We start from the raw sequence: 24,174 nt of genomic DNA on the forward strand, positions 1-24,174 counted from the left end.
GAATTCTTTCAATTAAAAACACGGCACCCAACGGCAAGAAGCTTAATAGCGAACGTCAAAGCAGCTAGGTCTAGCGTTGCCGCAGTGGTCTGCGTGCGAAAACGCCGGTTCAAGGCGGCAAGGTAATCAAAACGGCAGGGGTGGTGGCTTTGATTAATGCCGCTTCGGACCTGCGGTCCCGGCAAAAAGTCCGGAAAATCGGACAGCGAAGGGTTCTTGTATCCGAAATTTCAGACGTTCTGATATATTGACTCTATGGGGTACGTGGTGGTGCCGCGAAGCCGTCCAAATTATCGGGCATCCAGAAAGTTGGTCGTTAACTGTACACTGGCAACTTCTCCAGCTGACGACAGGGCATCAAAGTCGATTCATTACGATTCCTGTCTGTTACTCAAGCCAGCCTTACCGTGAGTTTTGACCTTTTCAACAAAATTACTGCCAATTTTCCCTGATAGAGGCACAAATTCTCTGAGTTTTCCCCGAGTATTTCCAGACTACTCAAAATCCCTGAGAATTCCCAGTTTTCCCGGTTTTCCTGGTTGGCAGACACCCTGAGAATCGTATCAACAAGATTCCACCGTAATGTGTTGGCTTCCTGTTCAACTTCAAATAAATTTGTTGTAAGGGTAGCTTTCTGTCTCTTCAGTAGCGCTACCATGAGCATTATCTGATGTTACATTTTCCCAGATTCCATTCTTTTTCTGTGGTTCCCTAAAGAATGTATCGACGAGGTTCTACTGCAAAAAGTAACAATAGTAGGGTGACATGGAACAATACCAATGAAGAATCGTGATCTGAGCCAAAAGCAGGTCAAGGAACAAGATGACGACATAGAAGACCAAGAAAAAAGGAAAACATGACAAAAAGCAGAACCGAGATGCACTTTATAACTATTCACCTCATGGAGTCCCCCACTACTGAGATGCACTTCTATAACTATTCATCGCCTGGAGTCCCCCACTATGGTGCACCTCCATAATGAGATCATGGCTTTGGCACGTAAAACCCCAGAAATTATTTGATTCAATTAATCTTACAAAAGTTCACCATACTTTTTATAAGTTAATTAAACCCAATATCCATGCAAGAAATTTGAGTACTGTTTGATCGACGTCATGCAAAGAAAAAGGATAATTCTAGAACAGTGCACCGAAAGAGGCTCGGTGATTAAATCGACATTTCCTTCCCTATTAGGTGCCCATGTGACACATTTCCAATATGAAGCTGACAGTCTTAGCATGCAATAACCGCATGCACTGACAAGTGTGGGTACAAAAAGATGAAGGCAACAAAGCGCAAGATACAACAGGATTAGTTGGGATGACTTATTAAACTTACCGCCAGGTCGACAAGGTGAAGCTTGCCAACACGGACATGCTGCCTACCATCGAGACCGCACTCGCTGCACTCCACGGTAATTGTGAACATGGCGTGAGAACGAGAACTGTGCGCATTCATGTTGGTTGCGCCCACAGCCCCTGAGAATGGGAGATGGTATGCTCAGCAAAGTGATTGGGTGACCAATAAGGAAAGGAACACTTGATTTATGCTCATGGGGCACTACAGAGCCACATTAAATCAGACTTAATTAACACTAATTACCCTGGTGAAGGATTATTTCAGAACTTTATTTTTCTTCATTTGACACAAAAATGTTGCGTTTGCTGGAGAAAATAAAGACGGAACTAAAATTTCTTGAATTTCATGCCGAAACCCAAGTGCTGGGTAAGTCAGCGTGATATCCTGAATTTAAAGGCATTTGCTTGCACTATCCTGATCCCTGTAAGTGTAAACAAAACAGCACATGGTCGGACTTCACAGCCACATATCGAACCAAACCTGCGCAGGCGAATAGAGGTGTGGCTTCATGTCGTCTGCTACACTTCGCCTCACTGCATTGGAGGCTTGCATGTCCAAACAATGTACCAGATGACATGAAGGCATGCCTCCAGGTGTGACTGCACCTGCGCAGACCTACTCCAATGCATAAGTTCGCACTCACTGCAAGGTGCTTTGTGAAGTGCAGCCATGAGCTTCCACGTTCATGCTTACAGGGATCAAGACAGTACATATGGGCCGTTTTGGCATCGGAGAAGGTTTTAAAATGTCCTAGGTTGAACTATTGCTTTCCTTAAAAAGCAATGTAGCTTTTCTTTACTGATGAATAGTTAACAAGATACGAGCAGAAGTGGTCAATATCTGTGGCCTGATGGAAAATTGGTGCAAGAACTTCAAGGTGGTGCTGTCTTTTACTTCTGAATTCTTTGTGGCTTCCCAAGCCTCCTCTGACAGTAAGAGTGGCCACTGCACTATTGCAAAAGTGTGATTTAGTAATTACAGCATAACTTAAAGGGACACTTAAGGCAAATACTAAGTTGACGTGGACTGTTTAAATACCATCCCAGAAAGCTCGCAACACTTGTTTTGTGCCAAGAAAAGACTAACCTTACGAGAAAATTGTATCTGAAGGGTCTGAATACCTTTTTCAAAATTCAGATCTCCCGCCACCCAACCGGGAGAGTGGTGACGTTGCATACGCTGTCACTGCCCTTTGCTGCCGTCAGTGAGTAAAACTGCCAGACGGTGGCATTGAGCCAAGACAGAGCAGCGGATTCGCCGCAGCAGCTTCTTTTTGGACAAATGCTGTAGACCATTCAGGCATCCCGCAACATCACACGGAAGTTGAATTCTCTGTCACTTACAGTTTGTGCAAGTTTCGCAAGCCAGCAAAACCAGCGCAGCACTACGCTATCAGGAAAGTACTCAAACGCAAAAGTGTGGGCGACAGAGTCTAGCAAAAATGAAACCTTTCGACTGCCCGCGTCATTGTCAACGGTAATTTCAATGAGTTCTTTTTTCTAAGCATGAAATGGAACTGGACAAGTAGCATTTTATTTTATCTTATAATACCATACAAGGAAGTTTTTTGCAATGAGTAGTGAAGTACTAGTGACAGAATTTAACTGAGGAGTGCTTTCGTCATTGGGCATGTGCTTGAATGTCCCAGGGGAGTCTCTAATCATGTCCTGCATTTACCTCGATTATTAAGGCCCTGCTAGCGATAATAATGATGCCTTAGAGATTCTCGAGCACTAATCGATCACTTTAGTTCGACTTAGTATTTCCCTTTAGTGTCTCTTTAATATTCCTCTTTAGTGCCCCTTTCAAGACCTTTAACTGTCATTCTTATCACTCTTAAATAAAAAGAATGTCATTAAGCAGCTCTTTGACCCAAGAGCACGTAAGTCTTGAATTCACAAATCCCTCATGCTGACTGAATAGTGATCAGACGTTCCCTTTAGTAATGAAACACCCTGTGCTCCTTGCAATCCACCTTAATGCATACACTGACTACTAAGTTGTAAGCACCAAATGGTTCGCTTATGATGATGATGATAATATATTGTGCTATATAACCTCACATGTCACTGTCAGTGGTAGCATGCAGGACAAAGAACAAAGCATGATATGGCTGCAGAAACGCCCAAATATAGTAGTGGCTGGGTAGGGGCTTATAACATATGTGCACTAAAGGCACATATGAGGCGAGATACGTTTCAAGCACTTTTGTTCATGAGAGATCAAAGAAACATACAAAAATAGGTGTTTCACATGCCACCTTCCGCTTATCTACAGTCTTAGCCAAGTCCGTCAATGCACAAACATTGTATTTCCAGTTCTCTTGCCGGCCCTTATCAATCATTTTAATCATTTGTTGAGAGAGGTCTGGTGAGGAATATACTACCACTCCATTACTGGACGTGATCTTTCATAAAGAAATTCTTTCTCTCTCTCTATCATAAAGCTACAAAAGAAACATATTAATAAACTTGTTCACAAAAAAGAGAAAAAGGGTTTCTTTCAACACACATGGAAGATTTAAGTTAGAGGTGTGCAAATATCAAAATTTTCGAATACGAATTGAATGCGAATACTTAGCTTCAAATTTTGAATAATGATATAAACATGAAGTTATTAGCAAGTTGGGTTAGTTTCTTATGTTAGAACATTGCAATTGCATTGTCAATGTTAAATAATCAAGACTAGTAAGGCATTATACAAAACATCGTGTATATGGCTCATGTTAACTTGGAAAATGTAATTCCTAGTAGTTGTCCTCGCCAACCTGCGCCTTATTATATCGCATCAAGGGCCCATAAACTCGGAGGTATTTGACCCTGTGCCAGTCGTTACTCATCGCACTTGCTGTCAAGCAGTAAGCTCAGAATAGGGGGTGATGCTGCAAAAAGAAAAAAAGAAGAAGTGCACCCTTGCTGTTCGCAAACCCGTGCCCCTTGCTTCTGAGAGGCTGGCTTTACCGCACAATGTTAATGTTGAGTGGCTAAGTGTGCTTTACAGGCAAAACTTAGCTAGCAGCATGAAAGCATCGCAAAATTCAGCACAAAATCGGCTCAATATTCTTAGATGAGAGAAAAACAAATGCTAAGAACCGTGTTTGCTTCTGCACAGCCAGCAATATATTTGATTTGATATTTGCATTCAACCGAATATTCAAACTTTTTGGAAAATCTATTTTTCGAATTGAGTATGAATATGAAACATATAATATTTGATAATATTCTAACTTTTCGAATACTCGAACACTCCTCATTTAAATACTATTTTTCAAACACATGGTAACGAAACAGATGTAAATTCCAAATTTAAGTTATGGTTTGCCAAATCTCAACAGCACAATATGAAATGAGTCGATAAGCATGGTTCATATTTCCAATGGCAAAAGCAAAGAAGCTGTGGCGTCTAGATGAACAAAGCTCTCACCCTTGGCACTATATGTACAAACTCAGAATAAGCACAGACTCGGCTTGTGATAGGGTAAAATTTGATAATTATTTTATTTGGTTTGAAAAGTCAGAATGGCACAAATTTTGTCAATAGAGGCCTCACTCTCTTTAAGTGCAAACTTTCACACAAATTTGATTAAGCTGGCCTGAAGATGTAGATCATGTGGCTACCAAAGCATACATTGCTTAATACTACACAGGCATACATTTTGATGTCACATGACGGATAGTTTGAACAGTGCTACACTAAATATTCTAAGTGGCCTCACTATTTTTGTTTCCAAGTGTCATGATTCGATCCAGTTCATCCGCTGTTTTGACGACACAACTTGAAAGTCCTTTGACATATACACCAATGTCCGGCCTTTCCTTAACCTGGAGAAGACAAACAGACATTACATTACTTCCCTTGGACAACAATTATCAAGCTGCAACAAGACAGCCTTAGCATAGGGTAAGGCGCATACTTCAAGTCTCGCATTTTGGTCCTTTGCTAGAAGATCTCTGGCCTCTTCATTGTAAATCTCAAGGTATGATGCTCTCACTAGGAACCTTGAAGAAGCAAACTACAAATTAGTATACAACTGACAACCATACATCATGAACTAGCATCTTACTTCTTGTCGCCCTCGGCTTTAGCAATGTGTCCAAAGATATGTGCAAATGAGTTTGGAATGATCCCTTTTAACTCTGGCACTGAGCGGTCTCCCACCATGGTGAACGTCTTTCCTGTACCCGTCTGGCCGTAAGCAAAAATCGTTCCTGCAAAACGAAAAGACAACACAGGTACGATTGAGTCAAACATTACTAGTCCGCTAGTTGCTCCCAGCAAATGAAGTTGCAGCTGTTAATTAACCCGCTTGTGAAAGTGTGTTTGATTATGTCATGTTGCAGTTTGTTGTTGCAACTTGCACCATAGTTGCCATGTTTATTTCCTCTCTCACTACATTAGTCTGTTGGGAAATAGAGAGGGCAAAATCATAATTTTTGTGCAGAGGCCACATTGTTGGTCAATCACTTTCAGGAATGTCACTTAGAGTATGCATTAGCTAGATAAGCCAGCTAATGGGATGCAGTTTAGAGAGGAGGGGAGGGGCATTCTGCAAGTGTCCACCTAGTCTGCTGTCAACTTCCGCCACCAATGACCGGCGGGAGCTGTACCAGTGAGGAGGAGACTGGCTGGAGGTGCCTGTCTCCTTGTTACTGGTATACCAGCCCAGCTAATCCGCAGTTCAGCAGCAACCAAAATGGATAGTCCACTAGGTGGACTCTTGCAGAATGTCCCCATGGTTGCAGTGAGGAGGCATCACATTGGACATGTCATGAAAAAACGAAAGTGTCCTCAAAGCAACTGACCAAGATAAAAAAAAAATTTTTTTGAATGGCCCCTGATGCATATGCAAGACGAAGTTAAAAGGTTTATGCAAGCAGTGGCTTCCTTTAAGTAGGCAAACTCCTTTAGACAACATTTATTTTAGTTGAAGATAGCTACGCGTGTTCCAAATGACATCAGCGATTGGATCTGCTTAAGAGGAAGCTTCAGCTAGGGCTCAACTCTGATGCGGCCTATTCAAATAAATGTACAACACAAAAATACTTTTCTGAGATAACCCCTGGACCGACTTTAGTAAAATTTGTTGCATTTGAGAGAGAAGTTTAAATTCTAGTGACTGTTGGAAGTGGAATTTTGATTTAGGGCCTGAATTTTGTTGAAAGTATTTTTTAAAATTCGAAAGTTCAGAAAAAGATAGAATCACTAAGTTTACAAATTAATAGTTCACGGTCAAGAACAGATATCGCGGTTCTGTAAACGGCATTCATTAGATCATTCAAAGCAGACAAATTCAATATGTCAATTTGTATATTGCTTAAATTTGTTATGTTGTGTATAAGTGTTCTGCAAAAGCTGTATTTGCATATTACAAAATTTTTTGGGATTCATGTGTAAAACATCCATTTTGTCCGCTTTAGATGTACTATGAAATGCAATTCACAGAATCGTGATATCATTTTTCATTCCAGAGTTACAAAGTTGTAAACCTGATAGTTTCGTTTTCTGAAAATTTGCGATTTTTGCCAATCTTTAGTAAAAAATGGACGACCTATATCAATAATACAAAACCAACAGTCACTATATTTTAAGTTTTTCTTTTAAATGCAACAAACCTTGTCAAGTTTGGTGCAGTGGTTGCCGAGAAAAACGAATTCTCCTTTTACATGTATTTAGATATAGGAGCACCCGAGCTAAAGCTTCCTCTTAAACTCTATAAATTTATAGAGATGCAATGACTCTCGAAGTATGCATGCAAAATATACACACACGGTCTTCCCATACTTGCCACATTATGTGTCAGAGCTAGAGTACTAGAATTCGGGCATCGCTTACCATTATATCCTTCGAGCACGTTTTCGACGATCGGTCTGGCTGCCTGGTTGTATACCTCAACTTGCTTGGAATTTACGTCAAACACGGTGTCAAAGGTGAACATTTTAGGGGGTACATCTCCGTGTGCCCCATTTGGGTTGGTAACCAAGACTGTCCCCTGAACAGTGTCAACCTGCGGTACGAGTTCAAATATACTCAGTACAAAGGCGGACACGGTAAAACAAAAAGGATAACTCACCACCACAATGTCATGACATCCTGCAGCCTGCTCCTTCTCACTGAGAGGGCGGCATCGGACCACGACGCGAATATTCTCGGCGTCGGCCGACATAATACGCACTGCAAGATTGAAATTGAAATCTTTGCGCGAGTGATGGGACAATCCCAGCACCTAAGCTTGGCTGCACAGAATACTTGAACGATATGTCATTTATAGGCGACAGTTAAAAAAAAAAAAATTCTAGCGACCATCACCTAAAAATCTAGCGACGATCGACAGGTAGCATTATTCGGACACCTGAAAGCAAATGAAGAACTCGAATGATCGTGACAACATGATGTAATCCAATAGATAACGCTTGATTAGCTTACAAGTAGCTTGATCTCCTTAGCGCAGGATTGACATATCACTTGCAAAGCCTCCGCCGTTTGTACCGGTTGGTTTCCAAGAGCCCGATACTCAAAAACGAAACAAAAATGTCGTAGCAAAGTTGGCTCAAAGCCTTGTCGGCTAAATCCATTGTAGTAATTACAGTAGCCAAATGCAGTCAAGTCAAGCCATGTGCGGGTGTACGGTTGCAGTGATCGACTTGCGTGAACTGCAACGGTGCCTTTGACATAAGCAGCGAAGCAGAAAACGGCCGAACATTTATTAATTGTGCGTCACAACTCCATTACGGAGGGTTTGCATCGAACGTTCTATGTTGGAACTCCCAGTGCAAGTGACTGTGCCTTTTACTGTCCCCAAGTTGGTCTTTACTTCCGCGCTCCGCCTCTTTGATGGCGGCGTCCTAGATAGCAGAAACCAGCACGCAAGCTAGCAAGAAAGTGTACCAGAAATAGGAAAGTTCCGACGAGGCATCATCTAAGAGCAATGGATAAGGTGAAGCAAGGAGAGCCAACATCCCACAACAGCCACGGTCTAAAGCCGGCCAGCGTTGACTCGTTGGAAGGTTCCGAAAGTGGCTCACTAAACTCCAAGCTCGGCCCGCGGTCGGTGGGCAGCCACAGCTCCCACTCGCCGTCCAAGTCGCTCTGCTCGTCATCTTCAACATCCACGGAAAACATGCAACTCACGCAGGAACTCAAGGTGAGTGTGGGTTTCTTAACGTACCCAGCACATGTTCTGAAGCTCTGCACGCCGACATGACGTCTCCCACAAAAGATCCGTGATCACTTTTCAAGATACTTTCTTCTCTTGTCGGTGTTTCACATAAGACTTAACGAAGGCAAAGTTACAAAAGTGAGCCACCGATTCAGAAAGGTAGCCTGCGTCTGAGGGAGGTCAGCGCTGCTAGCAGATGTTTTTGTACCCTTCGAAACAGCAAAACCCTTGCTGCGTTTCATTGCGGTTCATCTCACCGCAAAGCTATCATTTCCTCATTTTGAATGAAAACACACACATATATATATATATAAACACACACACATGCACACACACAATGTGCCTATTATCCAAGGTTGCTTGAGATTAGCATCTTAATGTCAGATGTCTGCTTGCACTTTTCTTCGCACGATCGAGTTATCGCTGCCCACCAAACACTAGAATTTTTTATTCAGTGAAGGAGACAGTTGCTGTCAAAGGCTTTAGTCAACCAAAGTTCATCGTTTATCCTTGTTTGGAACCACCCTGGCAGTTGCATAATTTACCAACAGCGCCAAGATGATAGGCACACTAAGCAGCACATAAAGTGCCTTAGCTGTCAGTGTTTATTTTTGTCATTAAGTTCGCTTCACGTGTTTCAGATGCGAGAAGTGTCCAAGGTGACAAAGACGCAAGAGCCTCCTTTGCTTCCTGGAGAACAGCCACACGTCGTTCAGAAAGGTGACGGGCAGCTTCTTTTATTTGCTGGTGATGATTAACAATATGTTTAAGAGTTTACGTCTGCTTGCATTGTGAATGCCTTATCAATGTGAATGCATTGTTATGTTACTGTGACTGCAGTGTAAACATTCTCTCATCCACCGTTTCTGGTCACATGACAGTGCCCTAAGCTGTTAAAAAATTTTGACTAATTCAACACCTTGCTTGAGTTAATTGGCTTCAAAATTCACTGAGAACACTGCATGCCTACTAAAAGTTTGTGAAAGCTTTAATTGACTGGGATTTTGAATTATCTCATGTCAACTGACGTTAAACAGCTCAGTAAGAGGCCAGACCATAAAGAAATGTTAACTAAGTTTGTGAAAGCTTTAATTGACTGAGATTTTGAATTATCTCATGTCAACTGACGTTAAACAGCTCAGTAAGAGGCCAGACCATAAATAAATGTTAACAATTTTATTGAAGTGCAGTAGATGTGACATTGACTTGCCTTGAAATGCAGCACGAGATGTCACCTACCTGTGCCCATTTCAAGGCCCCATTCGTGGCTGCCTCTTCATCACTAACTACAAGCTGTACTTTCGCAGTGTTGAGAAGGTAAGGACAGCAGTTTCGACATGCCTGGCATTTTAGTTGAGGACAGTCTCATGCAAGGGGGTGTCTCAAAACTTTTCCACCTATGTGACACAAATCATAGAGGGTCAGCCTCTCTTGGAGGGGGCAATGCATTAGCATTCAGTTCAACATAACTTCCACATTTCCTCTTCTTTATGGGAAAAAGAGTTGGGCAAAATCACAGCTAATGCAGACAAAATCTTTTAATGAAGTGTGTATCCAGACACCTTCATTTCATATTGAAACTGCTGTGAATACTTTAATGCTAACAAGATGTTTCCACCAAAGAGCAAACAATACCGTAGATACATGCTAACCATCCATGGTCAAAATTAATTTGGAGCTCTCTACTGATGATACATCTATCAAATTCTTTGAGATGTTCAACTCCGCAAATAATTCAGTTTCTCTTTGTTTTCGCTGCTAGGCTATGCAGGGCTACAAATCAATGACCTCCCCCATCCAATGCCAGCTGTCATGGAACTCTTGTCGCTATGACACACAGATTGAGGGAAGACTGTAATGCTGGCAAGGCTATGAGGACAATGTACACTGTCACTCATCATCATCAACCTATTTTAAATCCACTGCAGGACGAAGGCCTCTCCCTCCGATCTCCAATTAACCCTGTGCTGCACCAATCGATTCCAACTTGCGCTTTCATCATCCCATTCAATTTCATCACCCCACCTAGTCTTTTGCTGTCCTTGACTGTGTTTCCCTTCTCTAGGCAGCCATTCTGTAATCCTAATAGTCCACCGGTTATCTAACCTACGCATTACATGACTACTCAGCTCCATTTCATTCTCTTAATGTCAATTAGAATATCGGCTGTGCCCGTTTGCTCTCTGATCCACACCACTCTCTTCCTGTCTCTTAATGTTACGCCTATCATTCTTCGTTCCATTGCTCTTTGTGTGGCCCTTAACTTGTTTTCCAGCTTCTTTGTCATTCCCAAGCTTCTGCCCCATATGTTAGCACCGGTAGAATGCATTGATTGTACACCTTTCCTTTTAGTGATAATGGTAAGCTTCACTAGGAAAGAGCAGATCCAAAACCCAGGCATTGCAGCCTATAGAGCTTCTCTATAATGCCGAAGTAGCAATACTACAAGAGCTTAACTTTGTTTTTGTTAGAATCTTTGTGAGTGAATTCTCGCAGGCAAAGCCACCGTGATGGCCCAGTGGCCATGGCGTTCTGTTACTGAGCATGAGGTCATGGGTTTGATTCCTCGTCGTGGCGGCCACATTTCATGGTGGCAAGATGAAAATATGCTCTTGTACTAAACAGGTGTGCGGTAAAGAGCCCCAGGTGGTAAAAATGAATTCAGAGTCCTCCAGTATGGCCTCTCTTGCACAGTGGGTTCACTGTGCATTTACTGGGTGTTAAAACCCACAAGCATAAGTCAAACACAAGCACAAGTCAAACCCCGCAAGTCTGAGTCAGGAAGGACTGGCCAAGTGCTTTTTTGACAGATGTGATTTGGACTCATTGCCGCTCTAGAGTCTTGCTTCTTGGTCCAAATTATCCCCTTAAGCATTTACATTATTCTTTTATTGGGCATGAGGACAGTGACCCTCGTATTAGAATTCCAATCTTCTATCTTTATCCGCCTTTCGTGTAGCCTAAAAGCCATGTGAACATTGTGCATGTAAATAAATCTATATAAATTTTTCCAACATACCTGTTTAACACAATAAAAGTTAAATGCATGGCACACTTCTTGTATTATAACTTTCCATTATACCTTACTATGACAAGTATCTGTGTAAGAAATCATTATTAAAATTTTGAAAGTACCCATGTGAGTGCTTCCTCATGAAGTAGTCATGAAAGTGCTCATGAAGCCTCTTGCATGTGTTGATTTCTTGGTCGTGATAATGACTGGTTTTTGCCAGAACAGCAAATTCTGGTTGAAGCATTTGCTGGGCCTGTGGTTGTATACTCATAATGAGTCACATTTTTAATTAATGCATGGGCTGCCAGAAAAAGTACAAGGATGTTAGTTCAGTGATAAGCATCAGTATCTGATAGCACTTCATGCATATTGCCTTGTTGGCAGCTTGTGCTGGTTAGAGAGTTTTAGAATGGGTGCCCCAAAGAGCTTTGCAAGTGTTAGCATAGGCCAGGGCGAAATTTTCGTGGAGGCGAATGTTTCAGAATATGTCCCCAGAGCGTGGCATCGATAATTTTTCTACCATTATAGTGAACAAATTATGTTCGTAATAGTTGGAATGTTAGTTAATTTGTTTCTATAAACAGAAAGTAATAGAAAGAGAATGCAAAAGAACAATTTCTCGCTACACTTAAGCACTTTAAAAGCACTTCTTGTTGGGCTAGTTGGTAGCTATTCATTATAAAATATAAAGACGCCAAATAAACAGACACACACAAGAGAAGAAAACGGGACAGGGCGCCACTCGCAACTGTTTTATTTACAGAACGCAGGCACATATATACTGTGGTCAACACATGCGCACAGAGCAAACATTCTTTCATGCATCTAATCAAACATTCATGACGCACCACGCTCAAGAAACCTCATCTCGGCCTTATATATCTTGCCCGAAGTAAAGATACTAGAGCAAGGGAACTGGTTGAAGCCTATCACATAGGCAAGAAAGGCAGCTTGTGCATGAGCGATACTTCGATATCATTATATAAGGCCGAGATGAGGTTTCTTGAGCGTGGTGCGTCATGAATGTTTGATTAGATGCATGAAAGAATGTTTGCTCTGTGCGCATGTGTTGACTGCAGTATATATGTGCCTGCGTTCTGTAAATAAAACTGTTGCGAGTGGCGCCCTGTCCCGTTTTCTTCCCTTGTGTGTGTCTGTTTATTTGGCGTCTTCATATTTTATAATGACTTAAGCACTTCCGGCACAGAGCAAGCGTCGTCTACTTGTGTTACAACATGTGCCATTTTGACGACAGCTCCGCGGTCAGAGTCGGTCTCAGTCTTTTCGCGAGCACTATGATTCGACTTTGTTGCGTTGTGGACTGCAAACATAGCGACTGGCAATATGTCAAGCTGCGATATCATGTCCCTCTGCAAGGCAGCAGACGAGCGGGCTGGCTGCAGCGCATCGGACTACCGCTATCCGATCGGCACGAGGATTTGCGCGTTTGCGGCCATCAGTTTACACAGGAAGATTACTAACGCAATAGCATTTCGTGATTCCAGTATTAGGGTAAATGCAAGCACAAGGGGACAGGGCCTGGCCGTTTGACTGTGTCGTTTCGCAGGATGAGCAGAAATGCAAATGTGAATGGTCTGCACGGTGCAGCCACCTGGTGGCACAGAGCTCAACCAGACACAGTAGCAGTAACGAAATATATTCTTCTTTGCTGCTGGTGTACATTTTTCGCAGGAGTGTAATTGTTAACATGTGGTTTTTGTAAATGTTTAAAATGTCTTACACTTGGTTAGAGCAATATTAGCTCTTTGTATGGCTGGTTAAGCTATGCACCAACGGGTGGCAGGACCATGGAGACCGATCAGGCAGCTCACGTACATCTACGCTAAAATCGCTACATCAGCTTGAGTTTATGCCTCCACCGTTCCGTCGAATCGGCCAACTCACCTGTGGTTACCAAAATACCAGACACGTTCGGAGCTGCGACAGAATGCTCGCAACGCATGCTGCTTCGACAGCTCTCGCTTCGAGTCGACTGCCAAGCAGCTGGCGGAGAGTTTGGAGAGGTTTCATGCGCTCACTCCTAGAGTACCAGAAGTCAACAACGCGACGTGCCATCACGACGCAGAGCCAGTAAAGGTGGAGCTTAGCCCTGATCACTCGACGAACGAGTTAAGGAGAAAATGCATGACTATGGAGGAGGGTATTTTGTAATCGTCCGTAGCTTTCTTAATGTGAGACGTTTCACAGAAATTGTGGTGCAAATGATAAACTTTAGCTGTACCCCACGCATCTACAAAATTTCTCATAACTGTTTCAGGGGCCCTTTAAGCCATATTTGGCCTATGAGCCATGAAATCGATAATAGAATTCGGAGTCAACGTCATCTAATGAATCAATCTTCATAACACATGCTAGTTGAGAGAAAGCGATAACAGCAGTCACTTCTCCTAGCTTGCGAACTTCATCTGTTGCCGCGAATCGAGCCGAGTTTGGTGCTAGGTTAGATCTGTCGCTTCATTGGGTACTGCCATGTTTGTTGATGCAAAACTCTCACTTTTAGGATTCCCGCTAAATTAGTGAAATAGCATGCCCGAAACAAAATCCAAACACAGTTTGCGTCTCGCACATGTGCAGTGGCCTTGACGCTATTTCTTTGGGGCCCCAAACGTTTGAGGCCCTTATTATAAAACTCTATATTACGGTGTGTTTTGAACAATCTGGAAGTGATTTAGTTTAATTACTTGTCGCACTTGACTGATGATGGCGCTCTTAGTGCAATAACATGTGGCAAACACATTGCGGCAGTGGATATCATGAGCTCTGTGATTAGAAAGTCACTAAATAAAGAATAACGAAGGGTGAAGTGGGAATAAAGGGTTGTGTGGGACAGTTCCAGGCTTATCTTCTTTCTTTTAAAGGTTTCAGTTTGGCCCGTTGTATGTTTAGTGCAAACACATGCTGGCCTCACCTCATGGCAACTACACTTTTTTGTTTCTCATCGAGTGTTAATCCTTGCACAGGCAAATTTTAAAATGATTCCTGAAGTAGCCAAGCTCGTTCATTTGAATTGTCATAATGTGTGGCTTAATAGTGCTTCTTCATGGGCCATTCTGTGGAAGGATGGTTAGAATAATTATTTCAATGCCATACTTTTTTCCTCTCACAGAATTCCCGCTCCAAACAGTTCACTGTAAGTGCACAGGCGTTCTGCCGCTAGCTTTTTTTTTCCCTGTGTGTGTGCTTTGTAATATTCTTAGATTAGGTCATATCTAACAAATGAAAAATAAAAAACTATGCCTGTGCACACTCTCTGTCTATTGTTGCTTGGGTAATTAAAAATTGATTTAACTGTTTCATTTTCTATCTAACTACTAAGTAAACAGCGTAAACTGAAATGTCATTATAGCTGTTATGATGTAACAACTCCTTTCATGTGATTCTATTTCATTCTTATCATCTGCCTATCAAGACTGACTGGCTTTAGTGATAATGTAGGTGATGTGCTGCTTGGGGCACTTATTGAATACAGAAAGGAATATAACTGAAATGGAGTTGTTACTTCATTCCAGCCCCACTGTGAGATTGCACTGCACAGTACACTATGTTGGTTTTGCCTCCATTTTGTATTCTTGGGCTTCTGGACATAAATGTATCTTAATACTTGCCTTGCGTGGAAAAAAAAAAGATTTCAAGTATCTGGGAGAAATTCAGTGAAAAAGCTGAGTGGGTGTCATTGCATTTAATACCCATAGACTTGTGTAATAGCTGCTCAGTTTTCATTAAGGCTTTACGCAGAATGTCTGTGTATGGCTGTTGCACAGGTAAACACTTACTCATTATTTATTTTGGCTAACATTAAAAAAAAAAATTAGCCAGCTTTGCTCCACACAGTAGAACTACTGTATAGACCAATAAATGCTGACAGACATAGTACTGGCTGTGTAAAATTCACCAACATATGCCTATGGCTACAACTCAACTTGGCTAAGCGAGGTTTACTGCTTTCTTCACAGCAAGATGGCTATTTTCTGCTCCTGAGCACTCCAGCTCATACTCAGGATAACTCTTCCCTTCACAGTTTTTGCCATTCAAACTTCTATGCATGTCTTTTATTTGCTATTATAATGCTTTATATTGTTTATACCTCATCCTCATAAGTCACTTAGCTTGTTTATTATGAATTAACACTCTATTTTCAATCGATACTTAGCATCTTGCACAAGGGATCCTGATGGCATACTGCCTTGCACACTTATTCTCTATCTAGATGATTGTTTTGGGCTTCATTGTCTTTTTTCGACTTTTCAACCAATCATGGCAGGAGCCGCGGTTCACACTGGAAGTCCCGCTTGGCGTCGTGAGTCGCATCGAGAAGGTTGGCTATGCGTCGAGTCGCGGAGAGAATGCATACGGCATTGAGCTCTTCTGCAAGGACCTGCGCAGCTTGAAGTTTGCCCACAAGCAGGAAAACCACTCGCGGCGAGACATCTTTGACAAACTGCACAAGCTGGCCTTCCCGCTCTCCAACAACCTGGTGAGTGATGACTCACATGAGCAAAAAAAATTGGTCTTAGTGTTCAGGAGTGGCATGCAACAGTGCTGAGGTATTGCAGTTTTGATGTTTTTTTCTTCAACATGAGGACCAGTACAGGGATGAGAGAAAAAAAGCACAAACAGTGCACATTGTTTCACTCCTGCACTGTTCCTTATGTTCGAGTGCATACAGCGGCCATCAGACTTAATCCAAGAATTGAATACACATCTATAGCGGCTTAACTTTAACAAAAACAGGCTGTGAGGATCAAGGAAAGGGGATAATTTATTTACTGAAATGCAGAGAGGTGGCCTGTGCTATAGCTTGCCTTGGCCTGCTACTCCACACTGGGCATGGAGGAGACGTGGAGGAAAAGGAGCGATGATGATGAAAAGAAGGAACTTGGTTTATACAAAGCTACCACATTGCAGCCTCTCTAAAGCCATTTGTATATTTCAGTGGCTGGTTACAAGCCTAGAGCTGCTCTTATAATCATGGCTGTGCTGTTTGCATCAGGCCAGGAACCCAAAGCAAAGTCCCCAGATAGTGGCCTGCTATCAACATGTGCTACTGAAGAGGTCAGTAAACATTGAATGCTTGAGAAGGAAGACACATTGTGCTGGCACATTCAGTCATCCTAACCAAAAGTCTCCAGTACCCTCCACAGGGGAAGCAGAAAGGTGCTTGAGCTGTGTTTGGGTTAAGTATGGTAGTGACTGGACCAACCAGCCCAAATAAATGCTGTTTTGCAGTAAATTTTTTCTTGTGAGGATTCCACTTAAGTAACCTCTAATATCCACTAGAACCTGCTTACAATTTTTCATGGTTATATTAGAAACACATTGTAAAGATTTTGCACAATAAAGGAGACGAAATATAACAAGTGGACATCTTCGCAGAGGCACTAAAGAAATGTAAAATTAAATTGCATTTAAATTATGCTTCTGGAATACCAAAAGGGTATTGTTACTATGAACACAAGCTTACTAAGCCCTAAAGAATGCAAAAGTAAAAGGCAGGTGGCGATGCCACCCTCGTTTGTTTGCCTTTACTCAGTGGCACAGGGTTGTGAATGTGTATTGAAAGCCATTCAGTCCACTGTTCACCCTGCAGTTGGTACTAATAACACTGCGTGAATATTCAAACTATTCCATTTTCTTATTGCAACTTTCTTTTCCTTTTTTTCACCCACTACAGCCATTGTTTGCCTTTGAGTACGGCGGCCGGTACTCTGTGAACGGCTGGGCCGTGTACGACCCGTTGGCTGAATACCGACGTCAGGGCCTGCCCACTGAGAGCTGGCGGCTGAGTCGTGCAAACGAGAACTACCAGCTGTGTGACACCTATCCCGCCATTGTGAGTTGAAGCACAGTGCTTCACAGTTGACCCATTCAGCTGTCTCGCATACAGCACATACTTCTTGATGCATGCTGACTTGCATATGACTGAGCACAAGTGTTGCCTCTAAACACAAAAGCATTTGGAGCATGGAATCTGTGAAAATAATTTAAAATTTGTTTCAACCATTGCATGCACTCTCAAATCTAAATGTGCAGCGGCGGATGCCTCCATGCACGACCATCACATCGTTCACCAACATTTCAGACTGAGTGGTGAAGTCACCAAAAAAATGTAGTTATTAATGCGATAGCATTAAGGGCCCCGTGTTGTAAAAGAAATCCGGCATCACCGTCCCGCATCCAGTGTTGGAAATCCAAAAAGAATTTTGAACCACGCATACCCAGCCACACAGGCCCTCCATGTGGCACAAGGAAATTGCTGAACTAATTGAATTTTTCAAGCTAAAATACGTAGAAAAATCAAAGTATGACTTACACACAGCCTACAGACATGATAGCATCGGATTGTAATTTGAATATACGAGAAAACATAATTCTGCTATGCAAAAACTGAAAAAAACAAAACACAAACCCCTTTTCCAGCGTTTCTACCATTCATAGAGCGACCATGGCCTCCCAGATTTCGCACGCGCAAATCTCAAAGGCCATAAAGTGGTGCACCCAGTTCCTTGCAACATCTCCAGATGGTGCTTGCCTCCGTCACAGCCCACGCAAGAGGCCGCGTTTCTACCAGAAAGCTCACCTTCGTGCATAGCATTCACCGCCAGCATTTCCCAGTAAACATTACGGTTAGATAAGCTGCAGTTACCAGAAAGTGTGAGAAGCACTTGGGGATTTTTGGATGCTATTACGTTCCACTCTTTAAGGCGAAGCTTAAGCGTCCTCAATTTTTTGCAGATTCCTTGATCCACAAGCTCTTGCGGTACGCTATACAGATGCACTACTCGTGTTTTAACACATTGTTTTGCAAGAAACAGCTCAACATACATATTTAATACAGTTTATAAGAAAGTACATAGCAATTTCTTTTGCAGAGCTGATATTTTCCTTAAATGTTAAGCTTTGTGTCTGGATATTTCTTTATTGTAATTGTGGCAAAAGCCATATGTGGCTTTATTTCATTGCTCCTTGGCTGTAAAAGATGACAGTAGATTTGATATGGTCGATTTTCATGCATTCAACTTTCATTCATTCAAACACGGTGAGAATAGAAGAGTCAATTCGAATAATATGAAAGTGATTAAGAATGCACAAGTTCGTTCAATGAACAGATGAATCTTGTAGTCTATTTCATTGTATTTGTCACCACATTAGATCCTTAAAGGGACACTAAAGGCAAATATTAAGTCAACGTGTTCTGTTAGAATACCATTCCAAAAACCAAGAAGTGCTTGTTTCATGCCAAGAAAAGACTTTTAAGAGAAAATAGCGTCTGAAGAGTGCAGATACCTAGATACCTTTAGCCCAATTCAAATTGTCTACCCATGAGAAGACGGCGCTACATTTTGTGTGTGTGTGTGTGTGTGTGTGTGTGTGAGAGAGAGAGAGAGAGAGAGAGAGAGAGAGAGAGAGAGAGAGAGAGAGAGAGAGAGAGAGAGAGAGAGAGAGAGCGTTGGATTTGCCACTGCAGCAGCTTTTCCTCAAAGGTGTGAACCGTTTGGGCATCCCACGACATAGACGTGGAAACCTCTGCTACTAGCATTTTATGGGAGTTTAGCGAGCCAGCAATACCAGCACAGCACTATGTGAGAACGACGAAACTACTGAAACACGAAAGTATGGGCGGTGCAGAGTTGAGCAAAAATGAAATCGTTCAACCGCCCGCTTCATTGTCAAGGGTAATGTCAGTGAGTTATTTTTTCTAAACATCGAATAGAACTGGACAAGTAGCATTTTCTGCCATCTTATAATGCGATGCAATTATCTTTTTATTATGAGAAGTTGAGTACTAGCTACAGAAATAAAATGAGGAGTACCTTCGTCATCAGGCTAGTACTTGAATGTCCCTAGTTAGTTGCGAGTCGTGTCCTGTATTTATCTCAATTTCTCTATTACTAAAACTTTGCTCGCGATAATGTTGACGCTTTAGGCATCCTTGAGCATTGATCTATCACTTTTCCTTTAGTGTCCCTTTAAGGGAGTGCTACTTCATAGCTTACATACGATTCTATTCATAAACAGGTTTGTTTTATAGTCAGAACTGAAAAATCTGCTTTAATATAAGCTCTGTTATGATCGACTTGTCTGGTGTGAGAGGCATTGAAACCGGCTTCCCCACGTCAACATAATTGAAGAAGAGGGCAATTATGAGGGCGAGCTGACACAAAAGGATAGAAGAAGTAATCAATGGTCAAGATGACGTCACCTTTTTCCCCAAGCTGACAGAAAAGGATGGGCGAAAGGATAGAAGAAGAAACCGAATGTCAAGACAGCATCACCCTTTTCCACAAGCTGGCACCAAGGATGGACAAAGGGAAAGACAGGCCCTGGAAGAAGATGGCCAGAGGTTATTTGAGGCCGTGCTGGCCTCAAATAAGCGTGTTAATAAGAACCACTCAAGACTCTGATGAGAGTCACATCCATGTACCAATGAAGTGAATACAATTTGTTTTACTTTTTCTCATCGTCGTGATGCCCGGCTTCGTCGTCATTTTCTCATTCCTGCGGGGAAGACCCACCTTACCCAGTCGAGATTGTATCAGCTTCGAGATGTATTTTTAATCTTCTAGGCCTTGCAGGAGTATATATTGCGAGTCCCAAGCAGAGCAATGGCCATAAAAGAGCTCACTCAAACACGTTTATATATGCTATTAAACTACACTACTAAATACTTATCATTGTTTGATAATGTCATTACATTTTGTTTCTGTTTGCCACAGCTAGCTGTTCCAGCTGCAGCTGACGACAGTCTCTTGGAAGCCGTGGCTAGTTTTCGAAGCCGGGGTCGCATTCCGGTATGTTAGCTTCACTTTCTTCTCTGCATGTCAGTTATGCACTTGAATTTTGATACAAAGTTGAGAGCACCTTACGACTGTTAACCAATAAGACATGTCCAAAAGCTATATATAATGTCATGCTCATGTAGAGTCAGAAACGAAGCAATAGACTTCATCTTGGGGCAAAATCAAAATGTAGAGAACTATCTGAGCTGTGACGCATCTCGCTATAGCCAATGTGCTGACAGCAAACAGGCATTTATGTATGCTGCTGCATGTTAATTTAGTGCATACAATCAGGATTACCAGATATCTATCTGTGAAACCTGGCAAAAGGCTGAAGTTAGGCTTGTTCAGGTAAGCTCATTTATTGCATAAGGTATTTCTTCAGCAGTTCGACCGAACAAGTGCCAGATGTTTCCTGATGTTCTCAACTGATTGCCACTGCTGGCCTCAGGTGCTGTCCTGGATCCACCCAGAGGGACAGGCAACCATAACTCGTTGTAGTCAGCCCAATGTTGGCGTGAGCGGCAAGCGCAGCACAGAGGACGAGAGCTACCTGCAGATGATCATGGATGCCAATGCACATTCGCATAAGCTCTTCATAATGGATGCTCGACCTAGCGTGAATGCTGTTGCCAACAAGGTGAGTTCGCCGTAGTAGCCACCAATATTATAGCCACAGCTGTATCAAAGGTGCAGCATCCTTGCACATGCTGCCACTTAAGCCTCATGTGACTCTTGGGGGATGAACAGTTGAAAAACAGTGTTATAAGAACACTTACCAAATAAACAGAGTGAATTGGAAAGTGAAATAAACTGAATCACTTAAAGGGGCCCTGAAACACTCATTATCGAAGTCAAGAAATGCATTTGAAGTCAAATTAGACGATTTTAGAAATACTTTGCTGCAAAAAGTACTTCATTGCGTTCAGCAAGAGCAGAATTATTGGCAGTCAAACATCCCATTAGCAGTGCTTCCATTTCTTGTTCAATGACTTGCACTGCAAAGGCTACAGTGGATTGGGGCATGCCCGCAGCACTCCGCCTACTGAACATCATCATGGTGCGCACTTCAACTTTGTTCACGTAGACACCATGGACCCAGCACCCCGTGGCACCCGCGGTATCTACGTTATGTAGCAAACTGCAGCTACATGCAACTGCAGTGCATATGTGCTGTGTGCCGAATGATTTGTTCCTGCACCTGCTTGACTGACGGATAGTAACCACATCAAACGTGTGCATATTGAAGTGCTATAAATAGCTCAATATGAAGCGAAGTCTGCCAAGGCGTCGAATTAGGAGCAGCTATGAGTGATTGCATGCTGGCAAGCGTGCGTGCAGTCTCACCTTAAGCTACACGTAGTTATAGGCTAGTTGAGTGCTCAGAACTAGTTGAAATTAGCCAGACTCAACAGTTATGACATTGATAAACAGGGAGGCCAAAGTTTAATTCCTACGCGGGCGGCCATGGCCAAGCGTGAGTTCAATGAGCAGACGGTAGTCGGCTTCTTCCAAAAGTGTGTAATTATTATTGAAATTCAATAGCAAATTTTCGCTTATTTGCTCTGTTTATTAAACTGTATCAATAAATATGCACAGTAACAGTAACAAAAAGCACACTGATCCAAACACTCTTCTTGATTCATGTCAGCTATTGGCCAATAGCAGCCACATATGGGAATCTGCTATACAGGGTGTTTTTTAGCTGCACCAAATTTTTTAAATATTGCCTATGGCAGGTAGCATATTTCTAACCCTTGATCTAAATTACTTGATTAGGAGGCCATTACTTCTACAAGAAATTGAAATGCTTAATTAAATAATAAATGTAATTATGATAATGAAATTTTGATTATTTAATTTAATTAACCATGTGGCTACAATTGGCTAGAATACATAGATTGAAATATGTGGTGTAAAATAATTTAAGAATTAATTAGCACAATTATGGTAATTATTGGACATTTTGATTTCTTGTGGAAGTAATGGCTGCCTCATCAAGTAATTTAGATCAAGGGTTAGAATTGTGCTAATTGCCATAGGCAATCTTTAAAAAATTTGGTGCAGCTAAAGAAAAACACCCTATATTACGAAATAAAGCATCTAGGAAGGAGTGAGGAACAGGCTTCTGTTGAAAAGAGAGCGTATGAGGGAAAGGTGAATTCGCGCTCTGTTTGCGAGCTCCACGCACCGTGCACAACTGCAAAACTTGGCTGAGATGTTCACAGCTGCGTATATTATCTGTGAATTGTGTTTTTCAAACAAGCCCAAGGGGTGTTACAGGAGCCGTTTAAGCTCCTCAGCTCTCACGCACTTCCCGCATCTGCGCAAATATGGCGCAAGATTCTTTTGCAATATTATCAGCTTAAGAAAGTATGTCACGTCGTATTTGTGAACCATGCTCATGTAATGTGTTAACCTTTTCTCCTCCTTCATTAGGAAGTCTGCTTCGTTAGCAAGGTATGATCCTCACGTCACAATTATGACTGAAACATGGTTACATGATAGTGTAAGTTATGACATGATAGTGACGTCATCCCATCAAATATTTAGACGTGATCAGTCATGCCAAGGAGGCGGTGTTGCAGTTACTGTAAAACGCACACTCTCTGTTGTAGTCCAGGCACAAATAGAAGACCACGAAAGCCTTTTCTTGGCTGTAAACTACTGGGGTCACGTCTTCACAGTGTGCACAGTGTATACGCCTCCTTCTGCCCCTCCACAATTTTTACTTAAACTACATGACCACATGTCATCGAATGTGCGCGGTAAAATAATTATGGCCGGAGACTTTAACTTGCCATCAATTATCTGGTCTTGTAAAAACATAGTCGGTCTACTGGATAATCCGCTGCTCGACTTAATGCTGGCATGTGACCTGGAACAACTTGTGCATGACATGACCCGTTGCAGTCAAGGTGGTAATATATTAGATTTGTTTTTTGTTAGCGGAAGCCTGAATGACCATGACATCACGATAGAAGATGGCATATCTGACCACAGGCTAATATCACTTACATGCCGGTTTTCACATTGTCTTTGAAGTTCCAGGCCAGCTTTAGAGACAGTGAAATATTTCCTTAAGGCAGACAACCAGTCAATACTGGATGACCTTTGAAACTTTGTTGACTGTCGACCAAAAGTAGATGCAGCCACATTATGGTACAAATTCAAGGAAGGTGTTCTGAAGTGTATCAAAAACTTCGTTCCTACTCAACACATCCGTTATAACCGCTTAAACTCTTGGATCGACCTAAATATTTTGCACATGAAACGAAGGCTAAAAAGTCTAAAAAGAAAAAAAGAAATAAATGCAGTGCTAATTTGGAGCCTTCAGTCGAGCTTATTAAGTGCGGTATCATCTGCCACACAAAGTTATTTCTTTGTTACTTCACCCACATTTATGAAAACAAACCCGGACAGGTTTTGGCGTTACACAAAATACACCAGGGTTCACATTGATAAGTTAAAAAAACCAAGACACTTTAATCACTGATTACACAATTATAGCTCAAAAGTTTAATGAATATTTTCATTCTATTTTTTCACCATGTGATGCTGAGCCGCAACAGCCTTCTTCCTTGTCTTGCGATAAACCAGATTTAATATAATACGAAGGCGTTTTGTCTTTGGTACTAAGCATTAAAGAAAAATCTTGTGGGGGTCCGGACAGTATTTCTAATGCCTTCCTGCGTCTATATGCTGAACCAATCTCTCATATCTTGACAACCATCTTTAGTCTATCTTTGACCTCTGCTATATTGCCTGATTGTTGTGTGGCGTGGGTGATCATCATTCACAAGAAAGGCGATTGTCTGCATCCAGAAAAGTACAGACCTATTTCCCTA

The 24,174-nt window shown here is 42.0% G+C and overlaps 2 protein-coding genes across 5 annotated transcripts in view; one reads left to right on the forward strand and one right to left on the reverse strand.

Moving 5' to 3' along the window:
* Klp64D (kinesin-like protein 64D) overlaps nt 1-7,919 on the reverse strand; it is a 41,495-nt gene extending 33,576 nt beyond the window's left edge. The window contains exons 1-8 of one of the 3 annotated variants that reach the window (XM_075688705.1): nt 7,783-7,919; nt 7,666-7,708; nt 7,430-7,530; nt 7,192-7,363; nt 5,423-5,567; nt 5,273-5,357; nt 5,075-5,180; nt 1,339-1,478 (exon numbers count right to left, since the gene is read on the reverse strand). In XM_075688705.1, coding sequence (XP_075544820.1) covers nt 1,339-1,478; nt 5,075-5,180; nt 5,273-5,357; nt 5,423-5,567; nt 7,192-7,363; nt 7,430-7,522 — 741 coding nt within the window. In that variant the 5' untranslated portion in view covers nt 7,523-7,530; nt 7,666-7,708; nt 7,783-7,919. Of the gene's footprint in view, nt 1-1,338; nt 1,479-5,074; nt 5,181-5,272; nt 5,358-5,422; nt 5,568-7,191; nt 7,364-7,429; nt 7,709-7,782 lie in introns of all 3 variants that reach the window. The other 2 variants (XM_075688703.1, XM_075688704.1) reach the window with 2 other exon arrangements.
* Nucleotides 7,920-7,955: 36 nt separating this feature from the next.
* Nucleotides 7,956-24,174, forward strand: part of mtm (phosphatidylinositol-3-phosphate phosphatase) — a 33,447-nt gene continuing 17,228 nt past the window's right edge. The window contains exons 1-8 of one of the 2 annotated variants that reach the window (XM_075688707.1): nt 7,956-8,500; nt 9,157-9,235; nt 9,738-9,832; nt 14,656-14,679; nt 15,811-16,023; nt 17,221-17,379; nt 20,264-20,338; nt 20,778-20,966. In XM_075688707.1, the coding sequence (XP_075544822.1) occupies nt 8,285-8,500; nt 9,157-9,235; nt 9,738-9,832; nt 14,656-14,679; nt 15,811-16,023; nt 17,221-17,379; nt 20,264-20,338; nt 20,778-20,966 (1,050 nt within the window). In that variant the 5' untranslated portion in view covers nt 7,956-8,284. The remainder of the gene's footprint in view (nt 8,501-9,156; nt 9,236-9,737; nt 9,833-14,655; nt 14,680-15,810; nt 16,024-17,220; nt 17,380-20,263; nt 20,339-20,777; nt 20,967-24,174) is intronic. The other variant, XM_075688708.1, reaches the window with a different exon arrangement.

This window comes from Dermacentor variabilis, chromosome 4, assembly GCF_050947875.1.
Source record: "Dermacentor variabilis isolate Ectoservices chromosome 4, ASM5094787v1, whole genome shotgun sequence".
In the NCBI taxonomy this organism is placed as follows: Eukaryota; Metazoa; Arthropoda; class Arachnida; order Ixodida; family Ixodidae; genus Dermacentor; species Dermacentor variabilis.